The sequence below is a fragment of the Carex rostrata genome, chromosome 14 (assembly GCF_964058835.1).
Source record: "Carex rostrata chromosome 14, lpCarRost1.2, whole genome shotgun sequence".
In the NCBI taxonomy this organism is placed as follows: domain Eukaryota; kingdom Viridiplantae; phylum Streptophyta; class Magnoliopsida; order Poales; family Cyperaceae; genus Carex; species Carex rostrata.
This window is the reverse complement of record NC_135931.1, coordinates 8029281-8046231: the sequence shown is the minus strand read 5'-3', so window position 1 is coordinate 8046231 and position 16951 is coordinate 8029281. Positions and strand designations below refer to the sequence as shown.

The window sequence follows — 16951 nt, the reverse complement described above, 5'->3', positions numbered from 1 at the left end:
TTAAGGAAACCATGCTTTATATCAAATAATCAATCACTTTTGAGGATGTGAAAAATAATTTGTTGGTCAAGTCCAACATCAATAGTGATTTGTTAGGAGTTGAGAATGGTCATCAAGATGTTGGTTTGATTGTCGAGAAAGGGAGAGAAAAGAAAAAGAACTTGATTTCATCATCGATCTATTCGAGCTCTAAGTACAAAAACTTAATTTGCAACTATTGCAAGAAGATATGACACATCAAGGCTAATTGTTTCAAGCTTAAGAATAAATAGAAGGTAGACCAGAATAATAAGTCTTCAGACTGCTAATTTAATTGAAATTCAAGTTGATGGTATTCTTTAGGGGTTTATTTTGGAGTTTTGTTTCGTGATGAGATTTCAAATTAAGGAGAGGATTGTTGTATATGCATATCTCATCATATAATTACATCAGTCTTGATGTAGCATGATGTCAAAAATAGTAGACTATGTTTAACATACTATACTAAGAGTGGAGATTTTAGTATTTTTAGTATGTATAGTATTTTAGGAAGAGTCTACTTATAAGTTTATTTTTTTAGAGATTCATATTTTTATAAATAAATGATTTGTATTTTATGTAATTAAGACATTAAGTAATACAAGTAAGCTTTCTCATAAAATTAAATTCTCTTATTCCTCTACTGTTTCTCCTTCAATTCTGGTCTCTCCCTAGAAATCCTAACATCTATGACACCAATTGCATTATAGTGCAAAAATTTGAACAGTAATTGTCATACAAAATTCAGCATAAATCTCGAAAAAACTAAACATGCCGACTAGCACTGCATACACCCTAGTTATCTTGAGATTTGAAAATGAACTTTTCTAGCTTTTTTTTTTCCAGTGCCCTCGCCTATATATATATATAGGTGTTACATTGGATGACCCATATATCGCCTATAGATTTGGTTTCCATTCCGGTACACTGCTGTTAACTTTCTATGATTGTAAAACAGAATAAAAGAACTGTTGCTGGTCATTATCGAATGCTAATTCACCTCGTTGCTGTGGATTTTCATGCACTTTTTACTGGTACTAAAGGCCAGTACACTGCTGGTTGGTACAATACTGTGTCGCTGATGGTACTGTGAGACTGGTATTAGGCAATGTACTTGTTATACGCCTTTTTAGTTTATTCAACCAAGCTAGTTAAGATCTCATAAAATTTGCATTGCACCAAAAGGAGAGAAAAAAACACAGTTTGAAATAGTACAGAATTAATAAATATAATCTGCACAGCCTAAAGGCAAACTCCCTCTCTAGAAAACCAGAACTACAACCATGCAATACTAACAAGTACTACCAAAGAAATCTAAGCAAAGAAAAACAAAAGGGAAATACATATAATCCAAACACTTCTGAACTGGTCAATCGTTCTGCAGTCTGGCAATGTATTTGTCATAGAACTTGCCGGCTTGTTCAAGCTCACCTAGCTCAGTATAACAGTCAGCTATTGCCCCATACGCCTCAGTTACACCTGAGTCTTCCCCTGTTTTTTCTGAAATGTCTAAAACCGTTGAATGGTACTTTATGGCCTCCTTGTATTTGCCTTGCCTCTGTAATGATGCCCCTATATTGAATTTTTTGTGTTAACAGAAAAGAAATATAAGGTTAGCAATAAAATCCGTTTATATGGATGAAAATATATCAAACAAAATTTCACCATTTTTGTACGGTGATTGAAGCATTATACATTTGTGAATTTCAGATCTACACAGAAAAATCCAAAATTGTGCTGTTTCATTTTAAACAGGAAAATCTTTTAATGGAAAAAAAAAAAAGAATTTATGTAAATTTGTGAACCAATTTGGCTTCTCCACCAAAAAGGTGAAGAACTGGTACTGCGATAGTATTGTTTACAGTACTGTGTAGCTAACCAGAGATTCCAAGCTTTATAAAAAGGGACCACAATGGAAAGTACATACAATATCCAAAATAAAAATAAAAAAATGTTTGTTTATTGTGTAACAACCGTTTAACTTGTCTCTGTGCTGTTATATAATGCAGGACCAGAATTTCTGTGCGGCAAAGCAGTCATTCTGTAGTTTAGATGTATCAACGGAAGTAGGCTCGTATACTGTCACTCAGCCTACATCAGATAAAAAGTGATCTAAAGCCTGTATCACTCAACCTCACCCGCCCATTCTCTGCAGTTCCATCCCCCCCCCCCCCCCCCCCACCCCGCGACACCTAATCATTTCTAGAACTAATGCATAAAATAGCAAAAACTCAATAATATAATATAATATAATATATGCCTCTATATGCACGAAATAAACCTCAATACATTGCTTCCAAATTTACTATAAATAATGCCTGCCCAAACTATTTTTTTTAGCTTGGAAAGGACAAGCATGCGATTTTCTGTCAAAAAACACCCAACTTCTAGAGTTCTTGGACTTTAATCCAATCTTTTGCTCCAAAAAACTAAGATGTCTTTATTTTGACCTTTTTGCTTAACAATTACTGTTTTTCTTCATCTGAGTTAGTTGCCAAATAACCAAACCTCATCAGAACTACAAAAAAGAAATGGAACATAACTCTACAAAGAAAAATGAACTAACCTAGACCTCGAGCAGCCTTTTTCTCTTCAACATGGTCTCCTAGGTCCCTTGCAAGATCAAATGCCAACTTGAACTCCTGAAAAGCCAGGTCATGATTTTGGTTCCTCAAGTGATTCTTCCCAGTTCTTAGAAGTTTCAATAATTGCTCCTTTCTTGGGTCAACAATGACCTCCGACTCTAGCATTTTGGAACCTACAGGAGCATAGCTTAGATTTGGTGCGTACGATTCGATCTTGGCTTGGCGCCTTAAAGCTGCATTTATTTGCCTTAGTTGGTCGTTCAGCTTCTTCAGCTCGCCTTTTCTTTGCCTTGCCAGAAGTCCTGGTAAACAAACTGATGAGCTTGTGCAAACTAACTCACATAAAATTTTGTTTCCTCTATTTTACTATTACAATCACTTATTTATTTTTTATTTGCCAGCTAACTTTCATGTATTCAGCTGTTTTCTTTCAATGATGTTGTAGTACATGCTGCTTTGTATCAGACGAGTATTCATATGGACATAAAGATTCCAACGGTTATTAATATTAAATCGAAGGTGAGATTCTACAAATTGTCCTGTAAAACTAGTGGCTGACATAATTCAAGATTTATTCGTTATACCTAGTGTGTATTCTTCGCTCAGTACCAAGCATGCTTAAAGCTAACAATATATTGGCTTGAAATTAAAGAATTTCAATGAACCATACCACCAACAGTAGCACCAATCAGGGCAATTCCAAAGAGAAGAGGCATGTTGAAAAGCGAGTTGTCAGGCTCGCATACCTCTGCCAGAGCATCATTTGGTATGGCAAGTGGTGCCAAAATCGCCAAGATGCTAGTTTTTCCATATTTTGATAATGTCATTTCCTGGGAAGTTATCAATATAGTGATTTTCTATGAGATAACCAAAGAGAAAAGGCAAACAAATCCAACAGAGTGGAAGCAAAGCATAACCAGTAACTCACGCAACATATTATAATAATTTATGTTGTCCCTGTACTTGTGTTTCACTTAACAGCTTCAATTTTGCCTACACTATGGTGTCTGTTAAGCAGTTGCTCAAAACACAGTTTAAAAGGTACTAAAATAATTTATCTGTAATATTGCAACAGTCCTATTGGTAGAATTACTCTTCATCATTGTTTATAAAAAAAAAACATTTCAAGGACCAAATTGGAAATAGAGAAAAGAACTCACCATCATACCTGAAAGATTTGAAATAAAACTATTGACTCTCTGGCTAGGACCTATGTCAAATTCATCATTGTTTAAGCATCTGATGCTTCCTTGAGAAAAAATCTGCGACCCTTTATCGTTTGAGAAATTTACCCCCATATTTCCTGTAAAAGAAGGAAAAACAATCCATAGATGCATAGCAGCTCAATACCTGTTGGGTTTAATACTGTACAATACTATCTATGGCATGTACCTGCTGATACCGTAGCCATACTAGCTGGGTACCACCGCGACATGTCTTTTTTCAATAGTGTTTTTCATTACGGGTCGGTTTCTCAATTTAATTTCACTTTTTCTTGAGATAAACACTGCCTAAAGCCATGATACATTGTCCGTAGTGAACGGTTTAAGAAATGTGAACATTTAGCAAGAGAAGAAAGAGGATCCACAGTAGACACAGAGAGAAACTGAAAAACTCACCCGCTGGAGCGCGGACCCCGCAGTTAAATGGTCGTATAAGGTCGCCTGAGCTCCGTCTGACCAGCGGAGCTGCCGTACTGCAATGGAGAAGGAGCGCCATGAGAGAGAGAAAGAGACCCGAGGCCTCTCGTAGGATAAGATGGGATATTGATTCTCTTTTCTCTTTGGTAATTATTCGGTGAGGCCCATTTAATTTACTGAATTTTGTTTCAATTTCATGAGGACTTTTGTATCTAGCATTTCGTAATTCTCCGCTTTAAACAAATCAAACGGTCGGCAGGGGAGTTTAACTAAATATCGATGTATTTTAAAAAAAATATTCGCCAATAATATATCTCCAATTAATTAAAATAATATTTAAAATAAAAATAACTTTATAGACTCATTGTTAGACATGTAAATAATCAGGCAATCAAATTTCACATAAATTGAGTATCATTTTTACTGCAGTAAAAAATAATAAAAATAAATGTATTAATATTAATTTATAAAAAAAATGTTGCTTGACTTTATAAGTTATAGAAATCATGTAGATGCAATTTGTCTTTACTTCTCACAGAAATATGGTAAAACAGAGCGGTAATCGAATTAGTTTAATGAAATTAATAACGGTAAGAAATAAATTCTATTATAAAATTCGACAAGTAAATTGTAATCTATATTTTGTAAATATTATGAACATAATCTATATTTTGTAAATTGTAATCTATATTTTTTACCATTCATCAAAATTTATAAAAAAAAAATTATTCATATCATAAAAAAAAATCCAACTCTACTCTCTATTTTTCAAATTTTCGAAAAATGCTCATACCGTTGGCATTGCCAGCGGTAGCCTGCCTTTTATCGCTGACAATGGCAGTGGTATTTTTTTTTAACTTATCAAAGAACGGTACATGAGAGCAAGACCAGGTCCCGTCTGATGGGCAATTTGAACTGTTGGATTGCATCAAAAATCGCACTAGCTTGATTAACGAATCATCCTCAATCAAAATGGATTTATCAATTGTAGACCCGATTAGCTCATTAAACCGACTACAATTCATCCCCTTCTTTCCCGTCTCTTCACCTCCTCTCTCTCTCTCTCTCTTGTCGCCTATGCTCTCTTGTTGTCCGTCTCTTCACCTAAAATTCATCAATAATATTGTCCACAATTAGTTTATTAATGAAGAATATCAAACCCCACAATATATAACCTTGACTAAGTGTCAGAACAAAACAAAAACACTGTACTAATTAAAGTAAATGATGTTTCTCATTTTTTATAATATTGATATTCAATTTTAGGATATTTATTATTGTAAAATACTTTTTCCTGGTGAATAATTAACGTACCATAGAATCATAAACAACTTCAACTGAAATTTTGAGGTCCTAATAACGTTTTTTTTCCTTTTGTAATCCGGAAGTTTACGCTGATGTTTCATTGCAAAAACATCAATGACGCACCTATTTTATATACCTCATTAATCTCGGCAACGATATATCTATGTTTCATTGCAAAAACATCGATGAAGTGCCAATGCAAAAAAAAAATTGGGTCATTCTCTCTCAGTGCAAAAAAAATACTCAAAAATTCATAAAAATTAAATATATAAATTATTTTGTTTGAGAATTTCAAAAAAGATATGTATATGTATATGTATATACCACTGACATTTTTTGAATTTTTGGAAAACTGAGGGCAGGTTTGGAATTTCTTTTTTTCTGAGGATATATTAAAATTCGTTAAGATTTATAATTATTCATATTTAACAATATTTAATACAATACCAAATTCTAAGTAAATTCATGAAAAAAAAAATTGCACTAATTTATTGGAAAACAACGTGTTTGGGACTAGATATTTGACTGCTGTTGTTATTAATTTATAAGGAAAATAACATGTCTATAATTCTTTTATTTTAATAAAAGATGGAATGATTTAAGAAAACCTAGTCAAAATGTACAAGGGCATTACCAAAAAATTCCCACCCAATAAAATAAAAAGACAAAATAAAATAAAAAGTGCTTGTATCATGTCTCGATCCTCAAACAACACATATTACCGTAATACCGTTAAATATGAAGAGGAGGGACCACTTGCAAACAACAATTTAATTTTGTAATTTTTAAAGTCTAAACCGTTTAATATGATCTTTATATTAAAATGTGTTTGGAGATCAAATTTTATATATTTTTTTTTTAAATTTACTATTTATTAAGTATTTTACAAAACTATTATTTTTAGATAATTCTATACCAATGAAAAACAACATTTTTGTTAAATACTTAATAAATAATAATAAAATTCAAAAAAAGTAAATTTTATCTCCAAAAATATTTTAATATAAAAATTATGTTCAACAATTTAGATCGACTATTTAAACTTTAAAAATTACAAAACCAAATTGTTATAAAATGTTTTTAACTTACAAATGTTGTAATTGAATTCCTCATAGAATATCAAATGGAAATACGCTACAGTGACTCCTGATTTTTGGATATGAATTAAGTCGTAAAACAATTAAATTAATGATGTTCAGTACTTTTCAGGTTACCAAAGTACCAATATCGATCTAATGTTCGTTAATTAGAGGACAAATTTTGTCCAAACTACCTGACCATTACAGGATGTGCTCTCACCATACTAGTTACAGAAAGATCTAGAATATACTTTTACAGCAACCATGAGCCACAATTTTTCATGTCATACGAGGACAGCAATGTTAAATATGTACATTAATATGCAATTCTACGAAAGATATAAAGGTAAATTTCACAACAACATGCAGCTAATCTTCTTAATAAGTCAACCTACATTGATTTTTCACCCTAATAATTTAAAAAATACTTTCCCCATATACAAAAACATCTAATGAAATTAATTAGATAAATAAGTGCATATCTGCAGGTTGAATAAAAGAAAAGACTCCCTCGCCAAAAAGGCTATGAAGCGAAGAAAGGAGATGGCCTGCATCCATGTCCTCCTTCCATGCTTGCCTCAGCACGGCTGACCCAGCCATTCTCTGTGCAAGGGCCCCACTTCCAGTGGCATTGTTAATGTTGGTATTTGTATTGGTAATATTGCCTGCGCTGCTGCTATTGTTGTTGCTGCTATTATGGCTATGGTGATGATTTGGATTGGAGCCGCAGCTTGATGATGTGGCAGGCCCGTCAGTTGAAGGAAATTGTGAGTTTGCCCCTGTGGGGTCGACAGCGAGCTTCTTAGTAGGAGGCTGATGTGAGTTTAATGTTGAACTTGCTTTTCTTTTGTTATCTACATTGAGAATAAATAAGTATTGCATAATCAATATCAGAATATATCAATTAAATTGAAAACAATAATAATAAATAGACCAACCCTGACCACAGCTTCTACCAGTTGAACCTTTTGCATTCAATTGAGATTTGCCGGCTGGTACTAATCGACATGTAGGCAGTGTGTAATAGTTGGGTCTAGCTATATCTAGTTCTTGCAAACTAGATAGAAAACAAGAAACCCAAAGAAGAATACAAGTCTGTGGTTGTCAACCTCATATCTTAACATGTAACTAAGAGTTTAGAACTGGTGCGAAGTTGGTACCCACCTACCCAAAAGTGCAAGCTTCTGCTCAAATTATTTCAATTTCCTTCATAACTTAACAACTGTGGAAAGTGACTAGCTTACTTGGTAGGTGGGTAAGAGCAATCTTTTTGTTAGTTTTCCAAGGTTGGATATCAGGTGGAGAGAGCAATCCAGGAAATAGCCTTAGCCGATCATACAAGCAACTACCTGCAGCAAGCTGAAATCACACACATACAGAAGGTAATCAATCAACCCCGCCTTATTACCAAGTATTATACAGTACTTACCAGAAAACACCATGCTTACTAGGCTATATTGTTATGTCCCTGCAAAGCATACTGTTTCGCCCCAAAAGTAAAATAGAAAGTGCGGTCACAAACCGCAAATGACACTAAAAGTATAACCCATGAAAATTGCAAAACCCCAATAAGACAAGGTCACCCTCACAAGCATATTACATTATTGATCAACCACCAAAACCAAAAGATCACATGAAGTTGCCCCAACGTTTTTATATGCAAAAGAGCACACAATGTATAATACATCATGTGTTATAACATCTCAAATTACAATAGCCTTTCAAAGTACTATGTTGCTTTCGGAAGACAAGATGGAATCCATAATTTTGGGTGCTTTGCAACTTGACCCAAAAAGAACGAGGAAATTGAAAGATCACCCCACAATTGAACGAGGAAATTTACTGATAAGCAAGCCAGGAAATTATAGATAGTACTTGATGAACTTGTCATGATATTATCTAGGTCAGCTGATATTTAATATGTAGGTAAAGCAGTCCCCTTTTCTTTTTGCTTGAATTAAACATTGGTTTCGGGGATAATCTACAAATCTTATTCTGCAATACTCAGATAATATTTGGTACTAAATGCAAATATAATGGGAAGTATAATAAAATAGCAAGTAAAAGAAAAATAGACCGACCAACAAGGAACCATAGACACGCCAAGCCTCCTTTCGCTTCAACTCATTTTTCTGTTTGTCAAGTTGCATCTCAGGATCCAGTAGTTGCATGTATGTCTCCAGGTTTGGTAAAATCAGAAGTCTCACCTACCCATAAAACAAAATTAAAACTAAGATAAATAGAAGAAATGAGAGAAGAAGATAAATGACCCTTTCTGCTACTATTTTGTATTACTAATTTTACCCAAAGACTCCATTTCATTTCCTGTTTCTCTTGTATTCTTTCCTTCCTGTATATTTACAAAAATGATCATCGAGCATCATGAAGCTCCCACTTTGGTTCCTAGTTCCAAATCATATTTTGCCTCCCAAACACTCAGATTTGCACCATTTTATTTCCTCCAATCCCATTTCAATCAGAATATGGACTAAAAGCTTTATCAACAGTGTCATGAAATGAGCCGACTTATTTCTTCACTAAAGTAATCACACCAAAATGACATTATTTCAAATGTCAGCATTAACTAAAATTTTATCCAGCTTTCGAAAAAGAATGTGATGGTAGCAACCAAAATGGTAAAAGATAGAAAGGTCAAATCAAACCAGAATATAAAACTTTAGGGCTAAAACAGAGCAAAATCTTCAGGACATTTCTGTGACGTAGCCTTTTTCTTTTCTTTCTATACCAGACTGTGGATCACAGGGCTCTGCTATTCTAGCCGAACTGTACATTATAAAATGAATGCGCCAGATTGAACCCACTGATGATGTTAAAAATTCAATCCAGTGCGTTTTAGATTAGACAGCCCAAACCAGAATATTAGGGCCTGTGATCCAAGTCCAGAATATCAATGGAAACAGAGGCACTTGAGCTAATATTTTGGTGCTGGTAATGTACAGGGCCAAAGATGGAAAAGAGTGAAACAGCACCTTAAAGGTGTAAGACAAGTAGATTGTGCCCAAATTCCAGGATTGAAATAAATTTGCATGCTTAATTAGTTTGTAATGTGGTCCATTGTGGTCCAATTAAAGTCATTTATTATGTAATCATACCCAATCTCAAAATTAAGTCACTATGCGTATGCGTGTGTGCATAATAGCATGACAAAGAGAAAGGAAGAGGAGGAAAGGGAGAACATACCACACTAGGCCCAAGAGCAGAAAGGCCCCTGATGGCACCATAATGCTGGGTTAGCGCCTTGGAAGGGTCAAGAAAAGCATGAATAAGCGTCCTTGTCAGCCTCGACTGGAGGTTATGATACACATGCCCATATCTGCATCATATTCGCTTCCACATAAAAAAATGCAACACTAGATGAAAAATATTTTGACAACTTTTTGAGTGTCAATATGCCTACTCAAAGTTCAAATTCTCAACTTGAACCTGCGCTAACATGCCTTTATGCTTTGATGCCAGTTCATCCTAATTAAAAGCTCATACGTTGCTTGTTTGCTCTGGTGCATTAGGGTTGGAACACTCTGCTTTGGACCTTGTTGCTATTTAGGTTAAACCTCAGAAGCCCATCCATATCATATTATCAAACTTCAATTTGTAAGAAAAATGAAGGCAAAATAGACAACTAAAAAGGAGTTATGCATTCAAAGCTTTTAGAAATGGATTTATACAAAACCCACGAAGCAAATCAGAGCCAATACAATTTACCTTCGACAAATTGATGATACAAGCTTGGCAGCGAAGTTTCGGATGGCCCAATGGTTATCAGATACCTGTTCCCCCACTCGTTTAGCAACAAGGCATGTGATAATTGATGGCATCATTTGATGTAGCTGTTTATGTCAAAATAAAAAATTTAAACATAAATCTTCTAAAATCTTCTAGAAAACTGTAGTTCAATAGTTTATCAACGTGATTAAATCTGACACAACAATTAGATAAAAATATAACGTGAACTAAAGTGCAAAAAATTTAAACGTGCATCACCTTACTCAATTACACTGCTGGTTCAAAGTTCTGTTCAATGCTACACAAGTCTGTTTAGCCAGTTAAGGACATGCTATCAGAAACAACCCTTTCCCTTTTTTTAAGCATTTTTATTAGTACTTGGATTAGGTTTAAAGATGAAAACTCATTATATAAAGAAAAATAATAATAATTAGCCCTTCTATAATTGAAAATTTGTAATTTTGTCCATTAAATTTTGTAATTTTATATGTATCAAAACTCTTCAGCATCTCTCAGAAAATGAAATTACACTACTAGATTTTTCAGCCCCCCAATCTCAATTTCTAACTCCGCCCCTGCAGAGCGAGACACACTGCATTAATGTTGAACATTCCATGTTTCTTTCAAAAAAAATATAGAAAACCCACTCAAAACCCCACCTAAATATAATATCTATAAATTTAGTCTGTGGCAGACATGCAGCACTTTTTATATGTTAAAACATTGGATTTTGCAAATGAAAGCGTTGGAATGTGTTATGCACCATGTAAAATAACAGTTAATATCAGTCTGCATAGCACTGCACAAGTGACCTAAAGGGTAAATATCAGCAAATTCACCACAGCTCACATTTACACCTCATCATTATCAAGTGGCCTAACTATCAATATTTAGAGTCATTTAATTTTTTATATCGAATTTCTGTCACCCAGATCAATTAACTCAAGAATCCTACTTTTTTCAGATGGAGGGAAGTTGCAGAATCAATGCATAACTGGTAAGGAAAATCATTTTAGTAGTTTTCAGGTTAAATTTTCAGCAGAAGCTCTGGTATATTCATGTTTATAAAAAATATCTTTCAATACTTTTTACAGTCATGCATTTGCGTTGTTGGGATTAAAGACTGACTAAATTTGATATCAAACTGATGTCAAATGGCTTTCATGAGGTCAATCAAACTCGATTGGCAAATTGTAAAATGGACGTAGTTGAGTAACATATGAGAATTTACCCATTTCATGTCACTGCCAATTAAATGTGCAACGACCAGTAGTTCAAGAAACATTTTATAAAAGTTAAAAGAAAACGTTATGAACTTACATATGGCTCTATGTGGATATGAGGATTGCTTAGAAGGCTCTTCAGAACTCGCATGAGCGCAAACAAAATTGATAAATTGCTCAAGTTTCGACTTACCTAAAAAGAATTTACAAAAAATTTAATTGGAAATTCTACCATTAGTTGCTAAAATTGGTCACGTTCAATGGCACTTTACTTAATTTAATCATATGAAGCCGAAATCCACCTTTTGCTTCCTACAACTAGTTTGGGTCAATTGCTTATGACAGGATCACAAAAGTGGGGCTTGTCAACAGAACAACTAATTTCACTTCACTTTAGTTGGCACCTCCTTTGGATAAGACAGTAAACATTTCCTATATCCCCAAAGTGCATGCAAAAGAGTCAATAAGCTCTGTTTTTCAGGAAGCGTTCAAAGACATCTGCTAGTACAAACCAACTAGCTTTATAAACATACACTAACACGTAGAAATTGTATATTATTTCAAGTAGTTATTCCTAATAAACTAGGAATGAGAAGGAAGATATTTAGGTGGTATGTCAAGTCACCATGCAAATTTTTCTCTTTCCTTTAACAAACAACATAAGAAAAATAGTAAAAAGGAACATAAATTAGAACTATATGAACCTCATCTGCAATGAAGTAGGAGAAGTAAGGAACAAGTGGGTGAAGTCCGGAGTCTTTGGCAAGGCTCAGTAATGCCTCCTTAAATAGCGCTGTCTCTGGCCTCAGTAGAATAAGCTCACCAATCTTGTCAAAGTACAACTGTAAAGGAACACAAAATTCACTCTACATCCCATCAGCTTGTTAAGAAAGCAATAGCTCTTTTACCTCTTTGCAGAAAACATCCATTATTTCTGACAAATAATAAACCCTGATCTAACTTGACCACTTAATAATGAAAACCAATTTGCAGTTTATTTCAAATTCACACCACACAAATTTAATCTCTTCAGATGCCAGGTGTTGACCTTAAAGAATTACCACCTCCACCCTCCAATTAAGATAATACTTTTGTAAACCCTTAAAAGAGAAACTAAAAGGAGCATTAACAAAACTAAAATCGCTACAACCCTCAATATCTGATAAAAAAAAAATGAAACAAAAAAATTCCTCCTACCGCATCCTCTAGTGTACTACAGAGCAGAGGTTGACACAAAAGATCGTACCTGTAGTTCTCTCGATAAAACATGCTTAATAGGGAGTTTTAGGTCGACAGGAAGAGAATCGTCTTTTCCATGATCCATCTTTTTCCCATCTTGTGGAGCCACAATTGCTGAAGAAGTGAACATTAGGACAAGATGCCAACAGGATTATTTCAAAATATGTTAAATGAAAAGATTCAAGTAGGTAGATGGAAGTAATACTATACTTCGCACATGAATTGGACCTAAACTTTTCCTCAATAAAAGTCTGAATTGGTTAGATAAATATCAGTGCATTGATAGTTAATATGAGAATTTGTGATAGTTCCTATTTACAAGACATTCACACCATGCATACTGGTATCCCTTTCCATACCAAAGGAGCAAAGGATACAGAAAATTCGTATATTTAGGACACTACATGTGTTTTACTGTTTTGCAATCCATAGCATATGATACTGCTACAGGATTGCTCTCTTCAAAATTCAAATGGACAGTCTAAGCCATTCATTGTGAATTTGTGATCTAAAATGAAAATTTATGATGTGATGCAATTTCCAAATATTTAAAAGAAGCAATCATCTCAACAGACGTGGACTTCTTGTAACAGCTTATTTGTAGCACTCATCCCATCAATACCACTATTGTAAAAACTTTCAAGGGGCACACAACAGATTGTTATAAAAATCAAAATGAACATCATGGACCGCACATTTTCATTCCTCAAAGTGTAATCTTGGAGCAATAGCATATGTTACCCATACCTCACACAAAACTCTAGGAGAAAAAAAAAAAAGATTTAAATAGTTCTACGGATTTCTGCAACATAAATACATTACGACATGTTCCAAATATCACACAATAATAATGCTCATCCTTTTTAGAACGTCACAAAAAGCATTAAACAGTAGAACCCTGGGGCAACAACATCCATTCAATCAAATTGGACAATGCGACCACAATAAAAAAAAGAAAAACATATTTCTTCTTAAAGCCCAAAAGAACTACAAGCCAAAACAGTCAAATTTAGAACTAGGGTCCCATGCTTGTTTGTACAGGCACTGAGCAAAATAAGCTAGGGAGTTGGTGTTCATGGACTGAAAATTGGTTCAAGTTTTAAGGGTCCAGTATAGGTCTGAAATAACCAAAAATTATCACATGCTTGGTGTATTAACAGAAAAAATTGTTGAATTTATATGCAAAGACAGTGGGATTTCTGTGTGATCTGCAAGGAAAAACCCAACTGTATGCGATACAATAATTTTGAAAAAGACAACTATAGAACCTACCTTCGATAGGAGGATTTTCAGGTATAGCAGGTTGCACACCTTCTATCGCTAGCCAATGGGTCACAACTGCCGTGTCGAGCGGAGCCTTGGGTAGAGGTGCATCTATTACCTGCAAGCAGTCCCGACACCAGCTTATATAACAAGTTTGAAGCTAAAATAAGGAATTTACATAGAGGCAAAACGTAGAAAGCTTAACAGGGTATGTGGTTGAATGGGTTTGGCACTAGGTAAAACTAATTTGGTATTTTTGTTATCCTGAAACTAATTGTAAGAGTATAGTTGGTTTCTGACTGCCTTTAAGTTTAGATGAAACTCCAAAACAGTAACACGGTAGACTAGTTCAACCTATTGCAATGTCCACACAAGGGAATTCATATCCTCTGCATTAACTCAAAAGGGAATATTTTGAGTTAATGAATATTGATCATCCGATCTGCTTTAAGATTCGTGCAGACTGAATCCGCACTATTATTAAAGGGCCTCCTATATCATAAGCAGGGGCCGGATTGACTCCGTTCAAAATCGGACGGTTGAGATTCATTAACTCAAAAGATTCCTTTTTGAGTTAATGCAGAGGATATGCATTCCACACAAGGCAAGTACTCATAATTATGTCCCAGATAGCAGTAAATATTCACCTCCTTAAAGTCAACTTCTCTGTCATCCAGGTAGAAGAGGTCCTTGTGCCCAATAGCCCGTTTGAACTTTAGTGGATCACCAGAAGCAAAACCATATATAGGCTTGGTGAAAAACAAACAACAATTGTTAGAAACAAAGCGACTTTTCAAGCATATGCTTTGCATTAAAATAGACATCAGAGTTTGTGAGACTTTCTTCAAAAAGTGGTGCACTCCACAGAAATGTTTCTTTTTTGCCTCGAAAAAAGTTGAGGTCAATTGGACAATTTTTGCTGGAGTATAGTCAAATTGCATAGTACGTGCTTAGTCACTGATTAGACAAGTACAATTAGCATAACAAGCCATATTTTTTATTTAATTTGTAAACAATTCAGATTTCCGTTATATAAACCTCAATGTTCCTCAAGTTAAGCGCGCTGTCCATGTCGTCGGCAGTTAAAACAGTTCGTTTTGAGTGCCGCATGCACTTTATAGCCTCCTGCCAAGTCAAGAATAAACATCTCAACAGTTTGAAATAATTTACAATATACAATGGAACCCATCTCCGTGATTTTGTTATCATACCACCCTCTAACACTTGATGATTAATATATAACATCTTCTCATTATTGCTGCCAAGCACTACGGGACCTTGCCACTTGATGTAGGTAAATAGAGCATAAATTATGGTACCAAGTTACTGTAAATGATATAATCAGAAGAAGGTACTGGCATTAATGTAACATCAATTTACAATTTTACTTTAAATTGGCCAATTAGGTCTGAGTTCTGTCAAAACCTCGAGACAACGCTAATTAATATTTGTGCAATGAAGCCAAATTATCATCCAACGTTACACAATTGGCGTCAATTGTTCCATTATGACTGAACAAAAACTCAAATAGGCCCAACTTCAGAAGGAGGCAGAGAGCGAACATGAGAGTATAGGTGTTATCATTTCCTCAGTATTACAGAAGGTATTTTGTATTCTTGTTCCTTAGTTCCCACAAATTTCCCAACGAAAACCATACCTCATTATTGGAAATCAATATACATCAAAGTGAGAGCTAACAGGAAAACCAGAAACCTGGATTATTTCACGAAGACGGTACTCCACATCAGGCGCAAGTGCAAGGGCGACATCTGGGGACAGATTGGGGATGCCAATGCTCTGAGCGATCACCTCTATCGTCTCTTTTGGAACTATACTCATCTTTCTCCCGAATATCTCGCCCTCCCCAGTGGAGCTGAAACTCTAATCAAGCACTCGGTATATAAAAACCTACCTCTAATCTGCGCCTACTGTTCAATCATAGCCAACCAAAACCCTAGCACTGTATTGCAAAGAGATCAGAGAGAACCGCGATGCCTATCTCCCTGCAGTCTGCACTTAGTTTTGGTATCTAAGTAGGGGTTCGGGGGACAGGAGCGCAATTTATGGGGTTTTTTTGGAATAGATCGGGGGCGGAGAGGGAGGTCGGGCGACTCGGGCCGGGGGATTTGGGGAGATAAAAGAGGGACGACTGGAGGCCCTCCAGTGAATCAGATCCGCACAGATCTGGAGGCGAATCCGAGGGTTTACATTGATGGACAAAAGGATTTTACCAATATCTGTCCGTGCATATATATCTTCATCAATGCGATTCATTGGCAATTATAAAACGATTGTTAAATTGAAAGTAGCTATTAATTACAAAATATATGTATTCATTAAAAAATAATAATTATAAAAATTTATGTTACACGGATAATTGAACTTTTTAAAGAATAGTAACTGACAAGATGAGAGTTCTTTTGAAAGTTTTCATAAAACCTTTCAAATTTTGAAAGGGTTCTGCATTCTTAAAAATAGGAATGAAATTGTCAACTCATATTTTATAACTGCCAACAAAGACTTTGCAATTGCATTTGTAAGCCGTTGAAGATGCTTAGAAAAAGTTTGTGTATGCGAATTTTAAAATTAAATATTGTTCGAGCCTAAATGGTTTTAGTTTGAGAATATATTTAAAAAATGTATTATCTTAATATTTTAGAATTTGAGTGATAATAATATTTTGAAATATTATTTTTTTAAAAGTCACTAATAATGGAGAGTGATTTTAGTGAAATGAAATTCATGATAAAATTCAATATAAAGAATCATTAATTTTGGTAAAGAGAAACCCTAAAAACTTAGAAGGGGTGAATTTTTATGAAATTTTAAGTTTTGAAGACAACTATGAGTGCACA

The 16951-nt window shown here is 34.6% G+C and overlaps 2 protein-coding genes across 2 annotated transcripts; both read right to left on the bottom strand.

Annotated features, from left to right (window-relative positions):
- Window positions 1-1208: 1208 nt before the first annotated feature.
- FLU (Tetratricopeptide repeat (TPR)-like superfamily protein) lies at window positions 1209-4385 on the bottom strand. Its single transcript, XM_078315502.1, has 5 exons — window positions 4223-4385; window positions 3764-3906; window positions 3274-3433; window positions 2585-2905; window positions 1209-1590 (listed from the first exon to the last, which is right to left on the bottom strand). Exons 1-5 carry the CDS (start codon window positions 4320-4322, stop codon window positions 1388-1390), a joined length of 927 nt encoding a protein of 308 aa, XP_078171628.1. The 5' UTR covers window positions 4323-4385; the 3' UTR covers window positions 1209-1387.
- A 2564-nt stretch (window positions 4386-6949) lies between these two features.
- Window positions 6950-16175, bottom strand: TAFII59 (TATA BOX ASSOCIATED FACTOR II 59). The gene is made up of 12 exons (XM_078315501.1): window positions 15810-16175; window positions 15135-15221; window positions 14744-14845; window positions 14106-14214; window positions 12841-12947; window positions 12299-12436; window positions 11692-11787; window positions 10351-10475; window positions 9829-9961; window positions 8709-8834; window positions 7872-7986; window positions 6950-7481 (listed from the first exon to the last, which is right to left on the bottom strand). Exons 1-12 carry the CDS (start codon window positions 15933-15935, stop codon window positions 7090-7092), a joined length of 1656 nt encoding a protein of 551 aa, XP_078171627.1. The 5' UTR covers window positions 15936-16175; the 3' UTR covers window positions 6950-7089.
- Between the last annotated feature and the right edge of the window lie 776 nt (window positions 16176-16951).